Source organism: Arachis hypogaea, chromosome 16 (assembly GCF_003086295.3).
Source record: "Arachis hypogaea cultivar Tifrunner chromosome 16, arahy.Tifrunner.gnm2.J5K5, whole genome shotgun sequence".
Lineage (NCBI taxonomy): Eukaryota > Viridiplantae > Streptophyta > Magnoliopsida > Fabales > Fabaceae > Arachis > Arachis hypogaea.
In genome coordinates, this window is record NC_092051.1 from 23,665,056 (window position 1) to 23,685,182 (window position 20,127).

The 20,127-nt window shown below is 36.5% G+C and overlaps 1 protein-coding gene across 1 annotated transcript; it reads left to right on the forward strand.

Annotated features, from left to right (window-relative positions):
- Nucleotides 1-11,887: 11,887 nt before the first annotated feature.
- On the forward strand, nt 11,888-13,004 carry LOC112759172 (uncharacterized). The gene is made up of 3 exons (XM_025807990.3): nt 11,888-12,149; nt 12,353-12,422; nt 12,518-13,004. The coding sequence occupies exons 1-3, from the start codon at nt 12,072-12,074 to the stop codon at nt 12,799-12,801; spliced, it is 432 nt and encodes a 143-aa protein (XP_025663775.1). The 5' UTR covers nt 11,888-12,071; the 3' UTR covers nt 12,802-13,004.
- The last annotated feature ends 7,123 nt before the right edge of the window (nt 13,005-20,127 follow it).

Below are 20,127 nucleotides of genomic sequence, written 5' to 3' on the forward strand. Positions count from 1 at the left end.
TCAGAATGGACCATCCTGGATATATTCTATGATGGTCTGTCTGAATTATCTAAAATGTCATTGGACCATTCTGCAGGTGGATCCATTCACCTAAAGAAAACACCTGCAGAAGCTCAGGAACTCATTGACATGGTTGCAAATAACCAGTTCATGTACACTTCTGAAAGGAATCCTGTGAATAATGGGACGCCTATGAGGAAGGGAGTTCCTGAAATTGATACCCTGAATGTCATATTGGCTCAGAATAAAATATTGACTCAGTAAGTCAATATGATCTCTCAGAGTCTGAATGGATTGAAGGAATCATCCAACAGTACTAAAGAGGCATCTTCTGAAGAAGAAGCTTATGATCCTGAAAACCCTGCAATAGCAGAGGTGAATTACATGGGTGAACCCTATGGAAACACCTATAATCCCTCATGGAGGAATCATCCAAATTTCTCATGGAAGGATCAACAAAAGCCTCAATAAGGCTTTAATAATGGTGGAAGAAACAGGTTCAGCAATAGCAAGCCTTTTCCATCATCCACTCAGCAACAGACAGAGAATTCTGAGCAGAATCCATCTAGCTTAGCAAATATAGTCTCTGATCTATCTAAGGCCACTTTAAGTTTCATAAATGAAATAAGGTCCTCTATTAGAAATTTGGAGGCACAAGTGGGCCAGCTGAGTAAAAGAGTCACTGAAACTCCTCCTAGTACTCTCCCAAGCAATACAGAAGAGAATCCAAAAAGAGAGTGCAAGGCCATTGATTTAACCATCATGGCCGAACCTACAAGGGAGGGAGAGGACGTGAATCCCAGTGAGGAAGACCTCCTGGGACATCCAGTGATCAACAAGGAGTTTCCCTCTCAGGAACCAAAGGAATCTGAGGCTCAATTAGAGACCATAGAGATTCCATTGAACCTCCTTATACCCTTCATGAGCTCTGATGAATATTCTTCTTCTGAAGAGAATGAGGATGTTACTGAAGAGCAATTTGCCAAGTACCTTGGTGCAATCATGAAGCTGAATGCCAAGTTATTTGGTAATGAGACTTGGGAAGATGAACCTCCCTTGCTCATCAATGAACTGAGTGATCTGGATCAACTGACATTGCCTCAGAAGAAACAGGATCCTGGAAAGTTCTTAATACCTTGTACCATAGGAACCATGACCTTTGAGAAGGCTCTATGTGACCTTGGGTCAGGGATAAACCTCATGCCACTCTCTGTAATGGAGAAACTGGGAATCTTTGAGGTGCAAGCTGCCAGAATCTCATTAGAGATGGCAGATAACTCAAGAAAACAGGCTTATGGACTAGTAGAGGACGCGTTAGTAAAGGTTGAAGGCCTTTACATCCTTGCTGATTTCATAATCCTAGACACTGGGAAGGATGAGGATGAATCCATCATCCTTGGAAGACCCTTCCTAGCCACAGCAAGAGCTGTGATTGATGTGGACAGAGGAGAATTGATCCTTCAACTGAATGAGGACAGCCTTGTGTTTAAAACTCAAGGATCTCCTTCTGTAACCATGGAGAGGAAGCATGAAAAGCTTCTCTCACTGCAGAGTCAACCAAAGCCCCCACAGTCAAACTCTAAGTTTGGTGTTGGGAGGCCACAACCAAACTCTAAGTTTGGTGTTGAATCCCCACATTCAAACTCTAAGTTTGGTGTTGGGAGGTTCCAACCTTGCTCTGATTATCTGTGAGGCTCCATGAGAGCTCACTGTCAAGCTATTGACATTAAAGAAGCGCTTGTTGGGAGGCAACCCAATGTTATCTAAATTATATTTATTTATTTTCTATTGTTATTTTATGTTTTCTTTAGGTTGATGATCATGTGGAGTCACAAAAATTACTGAAAAATAAAAAACAAAATGAAAAACAGCATTAAGAACAGCACACCCTGGAGGAGAGCAGTCTGGCGTTTAAACGCCAGAAACAAGCATCTGTCTGGCGTTTAATGCCAGAAACAGGCACCAAGTTGGCGTTTAATGCCAGAAACAAGCATCTACCTGGCGTTAAACGCCATAAACAAGCTACATTTGGGCGTTTAACGCCAGAAACAGGCAGCAGTCTGGCTTTAAACGCCAGGATTGCACAGCAAGGGCGTTTTACACGCCTAATTGGAGCAGGGATGTTAAGTCCTTGACCCCACTTGATCTGTGGATCCCACAGGATCCCCACATCTTCTTCTCTCCTCTTCACACCTTTTCATAACTCTCTTCCACAAATACCCTCCACCAATCACCTCTATTACTCTTCCAAAACCATCATACAACCCACCTACACCCACCCACTTAAATTCAAACCATCACTCCTTCTTTTTCACACATCATAACCACCTAAACCCCCTTGACCAAACCATTCACACACCTCCATCTCCTCCATTTTCTTCTTTTTCTACTCACTTCTTTCTTCTTTTGCTCGGGGACGAGCAAACCTTCTAAGTTTGGTGTGGTAAAAGCATTGCTTTTTGTTTTTCCATAACCATCTAGGGCACCTAAGGCCAGAGACATTCTCATTGAAGAGGATAAGCCCATCACTAAGAAAAGGATGGAGCAAATAAGAGATCATGGACCTCAACAAGAGCATGAGGAAATTCCTCACCATGAAATCTCTGAGATGCCTCAAGGGATGCACTTTTCTCCACAGAATTATTGGGAGCAAATTAACACCTCCCTAGGAGAATTAAGTTCCAACATGGGACAACTAAGGGTGGAGCACAAAGAGCACTCCATCATCCTCCATGAAATTAGAGAAGATCAAAGAGCTATGAGGGAGGAGCAAGAAAGACAAGGAAGAGACATAGAGGAGCTCAAGAGCACCATTGGTTCTTCAAGAAGAGGAAGACGCCACCCTAACTAAGGTGGACTCATTCCTTAATCTCCTTGTCTATTTATTTTCTGTTTTTCAATTTTTGAGATTTATGTTTATTTATATTTGTGTCTTATTACATGATCATTAGTATCTAAGTGTCTATGCCTTAAAGTTATGAATATGAATCCATCACCTCTCTTGAATGAAAACTGTTTTAATTACAAAAGAATAAGAAGTACATGATTTCAAATTCATCCTTGAAACTGGTTTAATTATTTTGATGTGGTGACAATACTTTTTGTTTTCTGAATGAATGCTTGAACAGTGCATATGTCTTTTGAAAGTTGTTGTTTATGAATGTTAAATATGTTGGCTCTTGAAGAATAAGGAAAAAGGAGAAATGTTATTTGATAATCTGAAAAATCATAAAAATGATTCTTGAAGCAAGAAAAAGCAGTGAATAAAAAAAGCTTGCAGAAAAAAAAAATAACGAAAAAAAAGAGAAAGAGAAAGAAAAAGCAAGCAGAAAAAGCCAAAAGCTCTTTAAACCAAAAGGCAAAAGCAAAAAGCCAATAGCCGTTAAAACCAAAAGGCAAGGGTAAATAAAAAGGATCCAAGGCTTTGAGCATCAGTGGATAGGAGGGCCTAAAGGAATAAAATCATGGCCTAAGCGGCTAAACCAAGTTGTCCCTAACCATGTGCTTGTGGCGTGAAGGTGTCAAGCGAAAAATTGAGACTGAGCGGTTAAAGTCAAGGTCCAAAGCAAAAAGAAGAGTGTGCTTAAGAACCCTGGATACCTCTAATTGGGGACTTTAGCAAAGCTGAGTCACAATCTGAAAAGGTTCACCCAATTATGTGTCTGTGGCATTTATGTATCCGGTGGTAATACTGGAAAACAAAGTGCTTAGGGCCACGGCCAAGACTCATAAAGTAGCTGTGTTCAAGAATCAACATACTGAACTAGGAGAATCAATAACACTATATGAACTCTGAGTTCCTATAGATGCCAATCATTCTGAACCTCAATGGATAAAGCGAGATGCCAAAACTATTCAAGAGGCAAAAAGCTACAAGTCCCGCTCATCTGATTGGAGCTAAGTTTCATTGATATTTTGGAATTTATAGTATATTCTCTTCTTTTTATCCTATTTGATTTTCAGTTGCTTGGGGACAAGCAACAATTTAAGTTTGGTGTTGTGATGAGCAGATAATTTATACGCTTTTTGGCATTGTTTTTACATAGTTTTTAGTATGATTTAGTTAGTTTTTAGTATATTTTTATTAGTTTTTAATTAAAATTTATATTTCTGGACTTTACTATGAGTTTGTGTATTTTTCTGTGATTTCAGGTATTTTCTGGCTGAAATTGAGGGACCTGAGCAAAAATCAGATTCAGAGGTTGAAGAAGGACTGCAGATGCTGTTGGATTCTGACATCTCTGTACTTAAAGTGGATTTTCTGGAGCTACAGAACTCCAAATGACGCGCTCTCAATTGAGTTGGAAAGTAGACATCCAGGGCTTTCCAGCAATATATAATAGTCTATACTTTGTCCGAGTTTAGATGACGCAAACTGACGTTGAATGCCAGTTCTATGCTGCATTCTGGAGTTAAACGCTAAAAACAGGTTACAAACTGGTGTTCAACTCCAAGAGAAGCCTCTACACGTGTAAAGCTCAATGCTCAGCCCAAGCACACACCAAGTGGGCCCCGAAAGTAGATTTCTGCATCAATTACTCATTTCTGTAAACCCTAGTAACTAGTTTAGTATAAATAGGACTTTTTACTATTGTATTTACATCTTTAGTTTCATCTTTAGATCACGTTTGTGGGCTGGCCTCTCGGCCATGCCTGGACCTTCATCACTTATGTATTTTCAACGGTAGAGTTTCTACACTCCATAGATTAAGGTGTGGAGCTTTGCTGTTCCTCATAAATTAATACAAAGTACTACTGTTTTTCTATTCAATTCAAGCTTATTCCTTCTCTAAGATATCCATTCACACCCAAGAACATGATGAATGTGATGATTATGTGATGCTCATCATCATTCTCACCTATGAATGCGTGCCTGACAAACACTTCCGTTCTACATGCAAACAAGCTAGAATGAGTATCTCTTAGATATCTAATACAGGGGACCGAGTCCGAGATATTGGAATCTTCGTGGTATAAGTTAGAACCCATGGACGGCCATTCTTGAGATCCGGAAAGTCTAAACCTTGTCTATGGTATTCCGAGTAGGATCTGGGAAGGGATGGCTGTGACAAGCTTCAAACTCGCGAGTGCTGGGCGTAGTGACAGACGCAAAAGGATAGTAAATCCTATTCCAGTATGATCGAGAACCGACAGATGATTAGCCATGCAGTGACAGCGCATTGGACCATTTTCACAGAGAGGATGGGATGTAGCCATTGACAACGGTGATGCCCTACATAAAGCTTACCATGGAAAGGAGTAGGAATGATTGGATGAAGACAGCAGAAAAGCAGAGGTTCAGAGGAACGAAAGCATCTCTATATGCTTATCTGAAATTCTCACCAATGAATTACATAAGTATCTCTATCCTAGTTTATATTTTATTTATCTTTTAATTATTAAAACTCTATAACCTTTTGAATCCGCCTGACTGAGATTTACAAGGTGACCATAGCTTGCTTCAAGCCGACAATCTCCGTGGGATCGACCCTTACTCACGTAAGGTTTATTACTTGGACGACCCAGTGCACTTGCTGGTTAGTTGTATCGAAATTGTGAAAAAGAACTAAAATTATGAACGTGCGTATTAAGTTTTTAGCGCCGTTACCAAGGAATGAACGATCACGATTTCGTGCATCACCTACAAGCTGGAGAGACTCGACGGCAAAGAAATCCCGAGAACATGGAATGCAGGTATCCTGAGAAGGTTCTATTCATAGCTTGGGCACACCGGCCAAGCGGCCTGACGAGCTAGATAGATGTTTACTTTTATCAAATGATAATTTCCAATGATTTACTTTTATCAAATGCCTACCATGTTCATGAATTTGTCTAGTTAACGACTAATTTTTACTTGTCTGAATTCTTCCATCTACTATTCTCCAATACGTATCCCACACAATCGCATTCTTCAACGGCAACCCGGGACTGATCACCCCGGGAGCCAGTTGGATCATAGCCATAATTAACAGCCGTGATAATATGACGAAGACGGTTTCAACCACGTTACCAACGTAAACGGCAAAACGGACACAAGCAATAAGTCCACACCAGAAAAATGGTAACAAAGCATAAACGCTACTAAACAAACAAGATAGAGGCAATAACTAGAAACCGACCAAGCGACCATTAAAGAGTAACAAAGGTCTTAACGGTTGAAACAAACTATTTTACAAAACCATGCACAAGTTACAAGAGTTCACTTTCAGGGCATATCAACAATCTTGCCGTCCTGAATCGTTTTGAAACCCCGATAGCCGACGTGTCGAAGTCCGGAACCACGATCTTCACCTGAGCCTTAAGGGCCTCCTCAGTCATGAAGATCGCGTTCTTTCCTTGCTCTTTAGTCGCCTTGTGCTTTCTCTTAAGCTCTTCGACCACGGCTTGAGCATCTCTAGCCGACGAAAAGGCCTGGTCACGTTCCTTCTCCAAGGCCGCCACCCGACCCTGCGCGGCATTTAACTGGCTCTCGAGAGTCATCTCCCGCTCGACCAAACGGGACACGGTCTCATCGGAGGTTTTCAACTTCTCCTCAGCAGAGGCAGCTTTCTCCTCAGCAGCCTTGAGCTTCTCCCCTGCCTCGGACAGCTGCCCTTGGAGCGACTCGACTTGAACTTTGAAATCGTTGTTCGCCTTGACAGAAGACTCAAGTTTCCTTCGAAGCGCCTGCATCCCCGACAGCTTGAACTCGGCCTTCCAAGCCATCACAGCTCCGCGGAGCAGAGTACGATACATCCACCTCGTCTGGCCCGCTAAATCGGTGCCATGGAAGTGGTCCTCCGTGCCAGGGATCAGCTGGGAGTCAAGGAAGGCGGCAGCGTCAAAATTCTTCTCCATCACGGTAAAGGTTCCTTCCAGGCTGGAGGATGCCCTTCACCTCTTAGGAGTGGGGATGAGCTGCAAATCATCATCCTCCTGACGAGAAGGGGACGAGTGCCCAACAACGGCCGTCTCATCGAGAACGGGAGAAGTTCGCGCCCCGACAGAATTCTTATCGGACATCTCGGCGTCCCGAGGAGAAGGTACGGTAGGGCCTTCCGACTTCTCGGCATCCTTCTCCTCGTCGCTATCCTCCAAGAAGGTCTTGACTAAACTTTCGAGCCCGATCACCGAAGCAGACATCTCCACTACAGCAAACAAACAAACACGTCAGTCGTGAAGTCGGAAATAACAAGCAATGATAAACAACGCAAAAGTACAAGACAAAACAGCTCACAAATATAACTCCTGGCGGCCTCCCGTTCACCCATAAGGAGGTGGGGGTTCACGAGGTTCTTTCCAAAAATCGCAAACAACACATCGGCAATTCTCTTATTTACAGGGGACATCCCCTTGTAGGTCACCTTAATGAAGGTGTTAGACCCCGCCCCGAAGCTCCAATACGTCGGGATGAGGCATTCTCCCTCTACCGACAACCAAAAGGGACGGCGACCTTTGACAGGGCGAACTTTGAAATATTTGTCCTTGAACCCATGATAGGAGTCCTCGAACAAGCCAAATATCCGACCTTGGGCAGATCGGAAAGACAGGAACCCTTTCCTCGCTTTCCCTTGTTTGGAAGGGTTAGTAAGGCTGAAGAAGAAGAGAAAGACGTCTACCGACACCGGCAGCTCGAGATATTCACAAACCATCTCGAAACAGCGGATAGAAGCCCAGCTGTTCGGATGAAGCTGCGACGGCGACACGGATATCCGATTAAGAAGCGACATCTAGAAGTCGGAAAACGGTATGCGAACGCCCACTTGGGTGAACATGGCTTTGTAAAACCATATCCAGTCGGGAACCCGGGGGGAATGAAAATTAATCTCATACAGCCGCTCATTGGGGGCAGGAACGAAGACCTCGTAATTGGCCTCCTTGTCTGTCCCCCGGCACAGATACTCGGCTTGACGAAATTCCGTCAACTCCTTCAGGTCCATCTGATTCGACGAGTCCTTCACATCGGAGGTCACCCAGGCATAAGGGTCGTAGCTCGCGGCGGAAGGGGAAGCCCGGGAAACGACGCGAGGCATATCTACAGTGAGGGTACCACTCCGTTAGTCTATGAGGTCGGGTGCCCAGGAAAAACCCATAAACTATGTCCATCCTATTCAACAGTTAAGATCAAGCATGGCTAAAGTTATCTATCATGCAAGCTACCTAAAAGCCTAACCTGGAATGGTACCCCTCCCCTAACACATCTACTTGGCACTAAAAAGTCATCTACCAACAAAAATCAAACAAGACAGCAAGAACACAAAGCAGATACAAGCAACAAATGTACAACAATGAAGCAGAAAAGAGAGAGGATCAAAGATTACCTGAATCGGTTGCGAAAACTGAGAAGGAAGAAGGAAAGATGCACGGAGATGCTAGGACGAAGCTCTGGGATACTCTGGGATTTTTTGGATGAAGAAGAATGAGATAGTAGGAGCAAGAGTGTAAAGGGAAAAGATCAAAGCAAAACTGTTTAAAACTGCCACCCAGGAAGCACGAAAGACCTGGGGGCAAAATAGTCTTTGCATACGGGGTTTTCCAACCCATTATGCTACGCGAAGAACGAGGCGACAAACGGTCGTTCCAACAACGAACAGACACGCGCACAAGAGGCATGTCCACCTCACGGACGGCCGGCCTGATGACGCCACACGAGAAAGGAGATGACGCGCCACCAACTTTCCTCACGGTCGTTGCTGGCGCGTCGGGGGCACTGTTACGGCCTGGCCCAAGCAGTTTACGTGCCGGCCCGACCCGAGCAGCACCCGACCCAAACGGTCGGGGGTGAGATGCTCAGATATCGACCTGGATACGCGTCCCTGACAGCTTCGCCACAGCTGTACAAGGGAGGCCTCGAAGAAGGTGGGCCTGTCCCTACAGGGCCCATCTCTGACACGGTATATATGGGGAAGGACCTGCCCTTCCCCCAAGGTACGTCACATACCACTCACTCTCTACTCGCCTGCACACTTGACTGACTAGGGCGTCGGAGTGTCTTTGCAGGTGACACCCCCCTTTCACATTTGAAGTGCTCGGGACCTCGCCTACCCCCAACCCGGAGACGTACGACCAAACGACTTTCCCTCCATTGATTAGGATACTTGTCCGATCCGTCTGGTACCCGACCTACCAAACAGGAATCAAGATTTAAACAGAAAAAAATAAAAAAATAGTTAGTTTAAATAAACGACAAATTCAAAAAAACATATTGATCATCTAACATTTTTAATAAAATTGAAATGTTGTACATTTTTTAAAAACACTAGCTATCTAAATCTTTGAAATTCTTGCTCACAATAATGTATTCTAATTAAGAAAAGTATTAAGTCATTAAAATTTATTATTTTTTACTATTATTTAGCTATTAATTTATTTTTTTAAGTCTAATTCTTTCAATTTAATCATCTAACAATTTACGTAATTTGTACTTTTAAATATTAATATCTAATTAATTACCAAAAGTAATAAATTTTAATGTTCATCTAACAATCTATTTCTAATTAATTTAAGCAACATTCTTCAATTATATCATTTTGAGGCACTCGGAGTCCTTCATATATACAACAGTTTTTCGATGAACGAACCTGAGCAAATTGATGTATCCAAATTCCAAAATTTTTGCGGTATTTCCAAATTACAAACTTTTGGGGGTCAATATATTTAATCGGTACCCGTATTAAATTATATTTAATAAATAAATTTTATTAATTTATATGTATAAATTAAGATAAATATAAATATAAATTATATATTATATATATATAATGAATATCTATAAATATAGATATAAATTTTTATTGATTAAATGTTAATTTAAAATAATAATATTTGCGGTCATATAATATATTATTTTTAAATTAAAATATTTATTGTTACATGCCTGACTCGTGTATGCCACAGGTTTGATGTTTGAAATAGTAGTATAATACTACTAGGAAAAATCTTCAGAGATTATTAATAAAGCGTTAGAATAATATTTTAATTCCTTTAAATTTGTAAGATTATTATTTGTAAATTTTATTAATAATTAAAATATTACTTTATTATTTTATCATTTTATTGTTTTAGGAAAGCTTGATCCGTATTAATAAAATTTCAACATGCTAAGCAAGTAGTTGGTGCGGCTATTGGCTAATAAACAAAAAGAAAATTGACTAGTAACAATTTCATTTCTATTCATTTTTATTTTTTTCCCAGTTCCAATAATAATTAACTAAAGAAAAAAAAAGTTACTCCCGCTCGGTACAATGTACATTGGCAAATGAATTAATTTGGTTGTGATTTCGTTTCCGATACACATTAATGGAGCAATTCATGGTTAATGGTGGTTGCGGAAAGAAAGAGAATGCGTCTAAAATTGTACGGCAATCTAGTCCACAGTCACTTTTTATAAATTATTCGATTTTAGTAAATAAAAATTAAAATCTGTAATAGAAAAAAGAATATTAGTAAATTTTAATAAATATAGAATATATTAATTCATAAATAAATATATTTTAATATATAATATTTTAAATAATAAATATAACATTTTATTTTTGAATAAATAAAAAACATATAAATTCACAAAAAATATAAATGAGTTTTTGTTTATTAAGATTAATTATGATGTAGTAAAATTTTTATAATATAAAAAATTCATATTAAAATGATATTCTAAATTATAACATAAAAATATAAAATAATTAAATTTATTTTATATTATTTAACAAATAATTAGATTGTTCTATTAAAAATTTATTAACTAATTACTTTTGTTAAAAATAATATTACATAATATAATTTTTTATCAAAATACTTATAAAATTGTAATTTATTTAAAATATTATATATACAATACATAGAAATGTTAAGCTTTTTAATTTTTCAATTTTTTAGAAAAACTGTTTTAAATTCCTTTATATCAAGCATAACTGCATAAGTAGTCTTTATCAAACCAAGTTGGGTTGGTCTAGTGGTTAGCTCACTAGTCCGCTTAAGCAAGTGTCGGGGGTTCGAATCCCGCCTTGTGCATGCAGCAACCCATTGGCCAGCGGCAAACCCTTAAATGGAGCTCAGTACCGCGACGGATTAGTCCTTGACCTGCCGGGTTGGGGGATACCGTGGGAAACCAAAAAAAAAAAAAAGTAGTCTTTATCAATATCTATAATACGAAAAATAAAATGTTCTCTTGATCCCAACGTTCCTTATTACCCAAACCCAATTTCTGTAGCTGAGCTAAACCTGAAAAATAACTCTCGTAATAATCGTTAAATAAAATAATTCAAAACAGTTTTTCTAAAAAAAAAATTTAAAAAGCTCAACATTTTCATATATTACATATAATATTTTAAATAAAATACATTTTTTACAAATATTTTAATAAAAAATTATATTATATAATATTATTTTTTTTAAAAAATAGTTAGTTAATAATTTTTTAATAAAATAATCTAATTATTTGTAGAATAATACAAAATAAAATTTAATTATTTATATTTTTATATTACAGTATAAAATATCATTCTAACATGAATTTTTAATATCAAAAAAATATTATTGCATAATAACTAATTTGAATGAATGTCAATGAGCAATAGTTCAAATGGCATAATCTCCCCATACTCAATTAAGAGGTTGCGGGTTTGAGTCTCATATCTTTGGTAAAAAAAAAAAAAAATTAATTTTAATGAATAAAAAATAAATCATATTTTGTGTATTTATATATATTTTATAATTATTTACCTAAAAATAAAATATTATATTTGACATTTAAAGAATTATTTATGTATTAATATATTTTGTATTTATTAAAATCCCTCTACTCTTTTATGACAACTTTTGATTTTTATTTATTAAAATCTAATAGTTTATAGAAAATAGCATATCCAATGATAATTAAGTTTTTGTGCTCATTTCAGAGGCACCGCAATAAAAAGCCATAGTGAAACGACGTAGTTAGGATCCAACCAGATATAAATTAGAAGAATTTGCGGGGTTTTATTGTTGTACTAGTGTGATTTCCAATAGACTTGGGCTCTCTGAAGAGCCAATCTTAAGTTTTGTGCTTTTCTTATTCATCTCAACACTCACCCTGAAGCTTAACAAAGGCAGCAATGGCCAAAACTTATACCTTTGAGGAAGTCGGTACGCACAATCACAAAGAAGATTGCTGGATTATTATCCATGGCAAGGTTTGTTTTTTACTCTCATTTAGTTTTCTATGGATATCAAATAATCGGCATAAATCCAATCCATTGCAGCAGTAACAACACTTCATTAGATGGAAATTTTCTTAATTATATTGATTTCTACAGAGGCAAAATCATTGGATGCATGCACGTATACTTAATTAGTTATACCATAAATAATTCAATGAACATGCATGCCTTTGCAGGTGTATGATGTGACCTCATTTTTGTATGATCATCCAGGAGGTGGTGATGTTTTCCTGGTGGCCCCCGATGGTACTTAATTAATTAATATCCTTAAACTGTTTGATGCTTCAACTCGGAGTAGAAAACTAGAAATTATATTGTTTCTTGTCTGTTTTACATTACAGAGAAGGATGCATCCGTTGGATTTGACGAAGTTGGGCACAGTGAATCTGCCATAGAAATGTTGGAAACATACTATGTTGGAGAGCTTGATACTGACACCATTACTTCTACCACTGTTTCCGGCGGAGAAAATCATGCTCTGCCGCCACACGCACCCGCCGCCGCCACCAACGCCAATCATAGCTTTGCTGTGAAGATCCTTGTGGCATTGCTCATGCTGGCGTTGGCTTTTGTTGTTCAATACTACTATGGCAAAGGAAACAACCCTCCCAATGGTGAAAACTGAAGAAGTTGAGCTACCTATGTAGTTTTATTCTTTTCAATAACGAATATCATTGCAATTTCATGATGCTGATAGACTGCTGGAGCCATTCTTCTTTGTTTCTATGTTATGCTATGCCTTCTTGCTTAGCCTTGCTAGTTCATTTAGATAAAGTTAACGATGTCTCGAGTTTTCATTGAATATTTGATATTTTCTTCTTTTTGGGATTGTGTGGCACTGTGGTCCAAACTGCACACTGTCAGAGACTCAGGTATCAGAAAATCTGCAGATTATGACAGGGCCTTGTTGTCTTGGGCCATGCAAAAATAGGAGGAGGTTCGCAGCTACGAATATGGTCAATTTTGTCGGCACCATCTTTCTGTTGGTCAGTCGTGAGGCTTATTTTATTGGGCTTAGACCAAATCAGAAATTGGGTCAGCTTTTTGACTTCCTCTGCCTTGGTTTTTGCAAGCATTTACAATGACAAAAGGGTTAATCTGACCGGAGAAAAAACCCAAAAAGAGAGCAACTTTGTTTATCTGAATAAAAATAGGGTGTTCCACCAATAAAAAGAAGAAACAAAGGATGGTAAAAAAAATTTGGAAATATTATGAAAAATAAGGATTAGAATTTAAAAAATAGAAAAGAAGAAAGTTTACTTCTATTAATGAATGTGTGATCAGGGAATAAAAAGAAAATTATTTATAGTCAAATGTCTGGTTTTTAAATGACTACTATCCAATCAAATAATACTGAAATAGACATACATTCATAACAATACATTTATATCAAGAAACACATTTTATGTATCATGTATTATGTATATTGAAATTCTAAATTCTAAAGCATATTGAAGAAATTAACATTTGTTTATCATATCCGGAACCTCCACGCACACAGATATGATGATAATTTTAATGAGAAATTTAGATGCAGGAGATTTGACATTCACTTGTTGTTTCTTTTTTTCTTTTATTTTTGAATAAACTATTAAAATATGACTAAAAAATTTATAGTACAGACAAAAATAATCTAAAAAAATACGAACAATAAATAAGTTTTTGAATGATTTGAAAGTATATTAAAAAACTAATAAATATTTTTTTATAAGTACAAACGATTTATTCATTTTATTCGAATTTTTGTGGCGACATTTGAATAATTTTTTAAAAGATACATACACAAAACTAAAGAAAAATTTAATCTTTATTTTTTTAATTTTTTAAAAATTTAGTCATTCACAATAATTTTTTTAGTTCAATTAACATAAAATTATTAAATTTTAAGGATAAAATTATTTTCTTTTTTAATAATGTTTGTAAAAAATTACATCAAAATTTAATTTTTAAAATGTATTTTTAAAATATATATTTAATATATAGCTATTTTTGTCGCGTTTTTAAATATTTTAGAAGTTTATTTGTTATTTGCACTTTTTTGAATTATTTTTGTCGTTTGTATTTTTTGGACTTATTTTTATCTACGATACAAACTTTTGAGTGCTATTTTAGTAGTTTATTTTTAATTTTTTATAAATAAAAGAAAAAACATTTTTGCCTATACGGTAAAAAAATTGATAACTACCAACATCAGATTAATCATAAACTTTGTTTAACAAATACGGTTATAAAAAATTATAAATTTATCTTACCAATTATCACTCCTAAATTTAAAAGGCAACAATAACCGCCGTTTTCTTTGCCACTCAAATCGTGAACTTTAAGAATTGCTCAGACAATATTTCTACTATCATCTACTTTTTAAATTGTATTTGCTTGCAGAAAAGTGTTTTCCTTAGCTTTAACAAACTAGGCGCGTCTGTATCCGAGCAATTATGTATATGCATGGTTTAATGATAGTTCAATATAGGTTTGCATTGACTTAATGAAATTGAGAATCTTTTTCTAACACCCATGCATGGTTCCAACTTCCAAGGGTAAGTGTATGGACGGTCCTTTTAGTTGGTTGTTTGTTGTTTTATTAGCAGAAGGTGGGAGTGGGTAAAGGTATGGTGACTATAGGCTTTTGCCTAATTTATTACTTTGAATAAATTAAACAATACATATGGTATAGATAGATGATGCCACGACCAAATAATGTGTGTTTAGGGTTACGTTACGGCAAAGACTTAGTTGGATTCTGGTCGCTTCATTATCATTAGGCATATTTTCAACCTGATTATATTGAATAATGTATTAGACTGGTCATCAGATAAAACTTAATTATATTCAACCTTAATCGATTTGGAGATCAGATTTTAGGTTGCAGAACTCGAGCTGATTCAATTATTTGATTACACAATATATTATATTAAAAAATAAAAAATATAATATATATATATAATTTTATTAATCCTAATCTAACCTCGATTACCATTTTCTTTTTTCTCATTATTTATTTTTATTTTTCTGTGTTACATAATTTTTTTTCTTTTTACCTTTTTCTTTTAATTTTTCTTACAAATTTAATTCTAATTAGTTATCTGATTATTCGAACCGATCCAATCCGTATTTTTAATAAATCTGTTTATGTCGATGCTTTATGCATATATATTATGATGTTTTCTGGATTTCCAAGGTAAGCTTCAAGCTCCATCGATTGGTTCTCGTTGCTATATGGAATCTTTTGGTTTAATTTGGGGACTGAATTGAATTGAAAAACTTTTAAGTGGATAACTATAGTTTCATCTACTTTGGCTCTGAAGATTGTTCTGCTTTGAAATAATTGCTAAATTTTTTCCTAAGTAAGTATCCTGAGTTCTATTCAAATTTGAAGGCATATCCTTCATAAGCTTTGAACTCAAATTGTTACTGGTTATTCTAGTTTCTAATTAGCAGTTTGTGATTGACCTGGTTGCTATCTTGAATGTATTGTTTAATTTTGATTTCTAAATAATAGTTATTGTTGGAATTTGATTAATGTTTGTGCTGATTTTATGCTTTTTAGTTCTATGTGTGATGCTAAATTGCTGATTAATTAAGGTGGTCTTGTTACGGAGTAATTAGTAAAGGTGATTAATTAGTAAAGATATTTTAGTAATTTTATTTATTTTAGTCTTTATTTTTATTTTAAATCAAACAAAAAAACTGAAACATAACTTAATTTTGCACATTTTATACTAAACACAATATAAAAATTTAGTTTAGTTTTAATCTCTCAGTTTCTGTCTCTAATTTTTATTTTTTGGTCTCAATCTCTCTTTCAAACAGCCTAAACAAACCAAATGGAAACAATTTGAAAAGGTTAAAGAAGATGAAATTCAAGGCCATGCCTTTGCAATGAGCAATTTGAAAAGGTTAACATAATTATTTATTTGATCAAATCAAAATAATAATTAAATAATTATTTACAAAAGATTAGAACACTTGTTAGTGTGTGATATCATAGGTTCGAGCAGATAGTGAATTAGTCATACTAAATTTACTAATCAAGGTTGGCGTTTAGCAACATTCATCAATGATCAAATAGTACGAAGTAATAATATTTTCGCTAAGAACCCAAAAAGAACAAAAATATAATTATTTTCATCTTTTAAACTTTTGGTTAACCCTTAGAGTATGGTTTGCAAACTCTAACTTATTACCAGTATTATAATGAATTATGAATGATTCATTTCTTTATTCATTCAAATCCCTTTGTCAAGGCTCTGTTTAATTCATTCACTATAATTTTAGAGCTCAAACTCATTACCATAGTTGATGAATTTCATATTGACTAACACTAAAAGAAAAACACTGAGAATCGTCAGATTTAGCGGCGTCGATTACCGACGGATTTAGCGTCGGATTTCGTGTCAGATACAAGGCAGCTTAGATTTTCCGAAATGTTTATCGTGGGATTTTATATTCCGATGGTGATTAGTAGCGTGAAATTTTGATTTGTGGGTGCCAACATTATCGTCGAATTTTTCCGACGGTAATTCGCTTTAGTGAAACGCTGCATTTGACCAATTTACCATTAGCGTAGTCCGATGGTAAATTCGACGGTAAGTTGATTTAAAATTCAAACGCGAACCCTTCTTCTTCTTCTTCTTCTTCTTCTTCTTCTTTTTCTTCTTCTTCTTCTTCTTCTTCTTCTTCTTCTTCTTCTCTCTCTCTCTCTCTCTCTCTCTCTCTCTCTCTCTCTCTCTCTCTCTCTCTCTCTCCTCTGCGAAGCTCTCTCTCTTCTCTCATGTTCTCTCATTGGCGGAGGTGCTATCGGCGTCACCGTCACCTGCCGGAGCCTCTCATGCCGCCGTTGCTAGACGTTCTCGCCACTGGAGCTGTCGGTCACTGCTGGGAAGGTTGGGAACGCCGCCGCTATTTTTTGTGCCCACTATCGTCGGTGTCGCCTTCACTACTAGTGCCACAACACCTCTAGCATCCTGCAGCCACCATTAAAGATAATTTTGGCATAGTTTTTTAATTTTATTAAGATTTTTATGTGGGTTTAGAATTTTTTGTTAAATAGTTTATAAAATTTTTTATTAAATTATTGTAATGAGTTTGTGATTGGGATTTGGTATATTTTTTTTTACTGTTTTTCAGATTTTTCTGTAACTTTAGAATTTTGTTAGGTATTTTACCAAATTATTGATTAAATTATTGTAACAGAGTTTGTAGTTAGGGTTTGGTTTGTGGTTTTTAGTTTTTAGTTTTTTCAAATTTTTGTGTGAGTCTAGGGTTTTGTTTATATTAAGAATTTTATTATCAAATAATTGATTAAAATAAGGTTTGAAATTTGTGATTAGAATTTCTTATGTCAATTTAACGTAAATAGAAATTATAATTCAATTAATGGCTAAGTAGGGCGAGATTAAGAGTGTTCGACATTGTTGGTGGATGATTTTGTGAAGTTTATTGAATTAATTAGTTTCACCTTGTCAGTTTAATAAGTTTTTTTTTTTATTAAGACGATGGCATTTCTCTGAGATTAATTGGATTTCACTTCTTTCATATTCTGTGCATTCATGTTTCTGGTAGGTTTTCTATCTCTAACTATAATCTATTGTTTAAGTTTTATGTTTGACTTACTTTTCCTAGGATAGCGTTTTAGGACGGAAATGAGAGAAGGTCGCGTAGAGGTGCCTTCTCAAAATCCTTGTTTGCTCGAAAATTGTGGAGTTATAAGGGATTGCACACTAGAACGGTTAGGATTTGATATGTTATTGAGTTTGTGTTTGTTCTAATATATGCTTGCAGCTGTTTTCACTATGAAAATTTTTATTTTTTTAGATGTCTCTGAATTAAGGAAAAATTTTGCCGAAATTTCGTGTGATTTGTTTTAAAATTTGTTTGGTTTATAGAAGATTATAATTATAGGGTTATGCTCTGTCGAATTTTGTAAAAAATTTAATAATTTTGTCTTGTTCATCGAATTCTAAGGTGTGTGATTCAATTTGATTTCAAGTTATCGTCTATGGATATATGATAGGAATAACGATGGACGGGAGAATTAAAACCTGAATTCTTTAAAGAGGTTGATGCGTTTGTCGGACATGTGTTCAGCATGAAACTATTTAGGTCTGAAGGGGGTATCTAGGTGTCCGTATGAAAAGTGTCAGCGGACTAAGTGATTAGGACCTACGGATATACCGCTTCTCCTTTACCATAACGGGTTCAAGGATGGGTATTGGATGTGACCGGACCATAGAGAAGTGAACAAACAGGAAATTAACCAGTCTGCCTCGAATTTGAATAGGTCCGACTATCGGTCAACGAGAGTTTGAGTGGAAAGAAAACTAAACATGGAAGACATGACTTGGGAGGGTAACCAAGAGAGATACAACGAGATGGTGCTTGACGTAACAGGTGTTACGTCATTGGAAGAGGCTAAACAAGAGCCTAACTCGGAGACAAGGATATTTTATCATCTGTTAAAATCTGCTGGGAGACCGTTGTATGAGGATTGCGTTCATTCAGAGTTGTCTGCATGTGTTAGAATGATGATTATTAAGTCGAAATCAAATCATACGCAAGAGTCTTTTGATAGGTGGGCTACCCTTTGCAACGAACTGATACCTGTCGGGACCTCTGGCATCCTTTGAAACACTACGAAGTAAAGAAGCTAGTTTCAAAATTGGGTCTAAATTCGTTGAAAATTGATTGTTGTTTGAATGGGTGTATGATGTATTACAAGAGAGATGCAGACCTAACTGAATGCAGATTCTGTAAATCACCAAGGTTCCAAGTCGAGAGAAAACATATTGGTAAACACCGATTAAAGAGAGTTCTGATGAAATGGATGCACTACTTGCCCTTGATCCCTAGGCTGAAACGATTGTATGCATCGATGAGTTCTCCCCCTCACATGACCTGCCATTATAATAAGAAGAGGGATGATGGAATCATTACGCACCCGTCACATGGAAAAGTCTGGCAACATTTTGATCGGGTGCATCCTACATTTGCGAGCAAGTCGATAAATATTATACTAGCTTTGTGCTCTGACGGGTTCACACCGAATTTCAATTTTGGTAATGCGTACTCTTGTTGGCTTGTAGTCGTGACACCGTATAACATGAGTTCCAAAATATGCATGAAGGACCCACACATGTTCCTAACTTGCATTATCCTGGTCCTAACAATCCAAAAGCCACAATAGATATCTTCTTGCAGCCCTTGGTGGATGAGTTAAAGGAGTTGTAGATTGATGGTGTAGAAACGTATGATATTTCGACGAAGACAAACTTCAAATTGCGAACTGTGTTGATGTGGACCATTAAAGACTTTCTTGCATACGGCATGTTGTCTAATTAGTCCACTCAGGGCAGAATGGCATTCCCCATTTATATGAAGGATACGAAGGCATTTTGATTGCCGAATGGCGGTAAGAATTTATGGTTTGATTGCCATCAAAGATTCCTCGACTTTGATCATCCTTTTCGGCGAAACAGGACTCCTTCAAAAAGAATAAAAATGAACACGAAGAGGCACCCATAAAGTTGAATGGTAGGTAAGTTTGGAATCGCATCAGTAGAATCCCAATGATCGTAAAAAACGGGGCATGTTTGAGACCTCTAGGATATAGCAGGGAGCATAATTGGACTAAACAAAGTATATTTTGGGAGTTGCCTTATTGGAGAAATAGTTTGGTTCGACATTGTCTTGATTTGATGCACATTGAAAAAAACATGTTCGATAATATCATACACACAGTAATGGATGATGAGCGAACAAAGGATAATGATAAGGCATAGTTAGACTTGATGGACATTTGCAGGTGGCCAGATTTGGACTTAAGGAGACTTAATAACTAGTGGTGGGCTAAAACCAAAGGCAGTGTTAATTCTAACAAAAGTGCAGAGGCAAAATATTTGTAGGTGGATTAGGGGATTGAGGTTTCTTGATGGTTACGCCTCTAACTTGAGTA